Raw genomic sequence first — 3714 nt, 5'->3', positions numbered from 1 at the left:
GAGCTATGCCGGAATAATGTAAGGTAACAAAACTACATGAACAAATAAGATGACAAAGGTGTAACTCGTACAGTTTTTGGAGCTGGCCATTGTTGACATTCTTTGTATTTATTAACACTTAATAAGGAAGAAGTATCATTTGGGGAAAGGGTATCAATTGTGGACTGGTTGTCATTGGTTAAAAGTTTCAGTTTCAGACAAACATTGAAAGTTCACCACATCCTCTGAATGCGATCCAGCTGAAGTAGTTCCCTAGCTTTGTTTGATAAACTGTACATCACTAACGCACACAACTTCAAGCTGTCTGCAGTGACCAAAACCAGGAAAGAAAGAAAATTCCCAAGACTACCTTCAAAGTTGCAACTAGAACTGGCATTCATACTAACTGCCTTGCTTTAAAGAAATACTAATTAGATTGCTTGGCTGGACACACATTTATAAAAGCATAATAATAATGACTGAGATCCTCATACCCACGCAGTAATACACAGGAGAGTATGTCACTTGAGTGTTAGACAGGCCAACTTCAAGTAACACAGCTGACTGGGAAGTTTCCCTGTATTAAAACCTCTGAATGTCAACATCTGTTCCTCGTTTTTGTGAGAGAGGATGTTGCAGCAACAAGAAAAAGGGAGCTGAGGAAGCCGCTTTCTCTAATCTCTAGAAAACGCAAAGTGAGAGAGGCGGGGGGAGGGAAAACATCCTATTTTACACAGCTTTTAAGCTTGATGAATTGAGAGGGGGAAACAAAGTTGTAAGAGATGATGTCACAACACCCACCACCTGACAGAACTCCTGAAGAGCTCATTTACGCTTTTGGAAGTACTCAACCATTATTCACTTTATGCAAATACTTACCAATTAAATGGATGACTTTTAAGATGTACCACCTTATGTGTCTAGTGTGAGAAGAAGTGTGAGCCCTGTACCGCTTAGAACAATTATTTGAATGGCCACAGAAAAGTAATTAGTAACTAAAGTCATTTTTTAAGCAACAAGTGCAAAATTAATCATTGGTTTAATCTTCTTAAATGTGACTAATTTGCTGGGCTTCTTTTTCTTCTACAATATTCAACTTTTTTGTTTTGGTCTATATGAATGTCACTTTGGACTTCGGGAAATTGTGATGGCCATATTTTATTTACCACGGCCCAAAGAATGAATTGATTAATCAAGAAGACAACTGACAAATCATGAAAATAATTGTTAGTTGCAGCCCCATTGTCTTGTCCTGCCAATACAAGCTTACAAGAGTATTTAATTCCACTTAAATAAGAAAGTGGGGTAACTGTGTGATGTACTGCACACAATAATGGCATCCTTCTTTTACTATATGGTGCACACCACTGGAACAGCCTCCCTGACGACCTGAGGGCACCAGACAATGTTGATACTTTTAAAAGCAAACTCAAGACCTATCTTCAATTAACTTGATCTATTTATTTGTCTATTTATCCATGCACTTAGCCTATTTTACTTCCTGGTGTATGTTAGTATACTACGTTGGAGGTTGTTGTTTTTTTATCTATTTTCAAATCTGGTATTTCCTCACTGTAAATTGATGAGATTTATGGCAGCGTTTGCTCAAATCTTGTTTTTATGTTTAGTGAATGTTATTATTGAGTGTTGTTTTGATTACAACGTAGGTTCTCGAATTGTGTGGATTCTGTGAATCTTTGTGTTGCATTTTAAAAAAAAAGGTATGAAAAAGTGCTACAAGTGTACAAATAAAATCTAATTGATTGACTAAAACTGAAAGCTGGGGTGTTCTACAATACACACTACAGTGTCGTACTGTATGCTTGACATTTTAACAAAAGGCAAATGAAGGCTACTGTCACATGACTGTGACTTCATGCATTCATTTTTAATTACATTCCTATCTTTACATAATTTATATACAAAAAACAAGCACCAAAACAGCTTGCTGCTGCTCATGTGCTTGCCACCCTGGTCAGTGAGTTTATGTTTGGTTTCCTCCCCGGCTGGCCCCGGCGCACTGGGACAAAAATAGAAAAGTAGCAGGCAGCAAACAGCTAACGTTAGCTGGTTACTGCTGATTAGCATGGGTTAGCCGCCAGCTACGTGGATACTTTTCCCTGAGATAAACACATAAGCACTAACTGTTAACCGGTACAAAAGCATGGTTGTCATCACTCACCTGAACCGTGGGGAGTCCTTCAAACATTCCTCGAAGTCCACAGTTATCTTCATTTTGCCGCAGTGAGTAAAACCGCAGACTTGCGCTCTCTTTGATTAAAGACAGTAATCCAGTCTTTCCGGCTATTTTATTTAGCTTGTTTGCTAACGTTACTGTACCTCTGTCCGACCAGCTGGCTCCTCTCTGTCACTGCTCTGCTAGCCAGCTAGCCTCAGAGGCCAGCAGCTACGATTAAAAAGTCACGGTAATGCAACCATAAACAAATGTATGAATGTATGATTGCCAAAACGCTACAACAAAACTATTTCAAACGCAGTGGACAGTCCTAAAAGCAGAAAGTATCGTCCGGTAGCTAGGTCATAGCAGCCAGTGGGAGAGGACGGAGCTCTCCTTCAACGATACTACTGCCTCACACAAAGATCTTCTATACAGGGACAGGATGGATCACTAATACAGCGCGCATGTGCCCGGCTCCCCCACACGCTTTGTTAATTGGGTTTTACAGCTAACGTTTACAGAAAAAGAGTAGTTGTCACTATTAATATACAGTCATAATACAAAATGTTATATTGATAACAAACCTAAAACGAGAAGGGGGAGAACAGATATTCTGGGTTATGAGGAAAGTAACTTGTGACATATTAAAAAAGGGCCCCATCTTCCAAAATTATTAAAAGAGCCCTTTAATGTGAGTCTATTTTCGTTTCAATTTAAGGAAATAAAAAAAATATGTCTTTAATCCAATGAGAATAAATGGGAAAATTTTTGGACTTAATATTTTGTATCAAAATGTCTTGCTAGTCAGGTGCTATTTTAACCATGGCTGATTGGGTTTGATGCTGATGGCTGGATGTTCCCATGTTCTCAACATGAAATTATTGTTGTGCTGTCACTGTCATAATTGTGCAGTTGATGTCAGCTTATAATTTTTATTTATGTTTAACTGGGCACTGTGTTTCATCTTCTTAATCTGTTTGCAGGACGCATTACCTTTTGAGGACAATGATGTTAAAGGTGCCCTGCCACAAAACCATTTTTACTTGCATTTTTTGAAATATGTTTGGTCCATATGTGTTTGTGTTATGTTGTGAAAGTGAAAATGAAAATGAAAACAAACTGCTACCTCCTCTGTCAGCTCTAGTCACTGGAAAGAAATAAGAGGAGAAATCAGACCGAACACAAAAAGTGGTCAGCCTGATGTCATTTTGCCTGAGCTTGTTACTATTTATGAGCTCTCCCAGTTGCGCTGGGTAAAGGATGCTGATAGCAGGCTCTCATTGGCTAGCTGTTAGCCAATCAGAGTCAAGCAGTTTAGCTTGTTGAGTATTACTGAAAACTGGCACAAATCAGAATCAGAATTAGAATCAGAATCAGAAATACTTTATTGATCCCCGAAGGGAAACTCTGTGTTACAGTTGCACAAATAGTAGAAATATAAATAAAGAAATAAAGAAATATAAGGAGTGTGGATATTTACATAGTTAAAGGAATATTATGATACAGTACTTACATAATTAACATAATCAGGTGTTGCAATGGTTGCAAATCAAGTT

The 3714-nt window shown here is 38.2% G+C and overlaps 1 protein-coding gene across 5 annotated transcripts in view; it reads right to left on the bottom strand.

Moving 5' to 3' along the window:
* LOC116695278 (arf-GAP with coiled-coil, ANK repeat and PH domain-containing protein 2) overlaps positions 1 to 2585 on the bottom strand; it is a 58616-nt gene extending 56031 nt beyond the window's left edge. For 4 of the 5 annotated variants that reach the window (XM_032525410.1, XM_032525411.1, XM_032525408.1 and 1 more), the window contains exon 1: positions 2162 to 2585. In XM_032525410.1, coding sequence (XP_032381301.1) covers positions 2162 to 2214 — 53 coding nt within the window. In that variant the 5' untranslated portion in view covers positions 2215 to 2585. The remainder of the gene's footprint in view (positions 1 to 2161) is intronic. The other variant, XM_032525407.1, reaches the window with a different exon arrangement.
* Between the last annotated feature and the right edge of the window lie 1129 nt (positions 2586 to 3714).

This window comes from Etheostoma spectabile, chromosome 9 (genome assembly GCF_008692095.1).
Source record: "Etheostoma spectabile isolate EspeVRDwgs_2016 chromosome 9, UIUC_Espe_1.0, whole genome shotgun sequence".
Taxonomy (NCBI): Eukaryota; Metazoa; Chordata; class Actinopteri; order Perciformes; family Percidae; genus Etheostoma; species Etheostoma spectabile.
The sequence above is the reverse complement of the archived record's forward strand: the minus strand, read 5'-3'. Positions and strand labels throughout refer to the sequence as shown.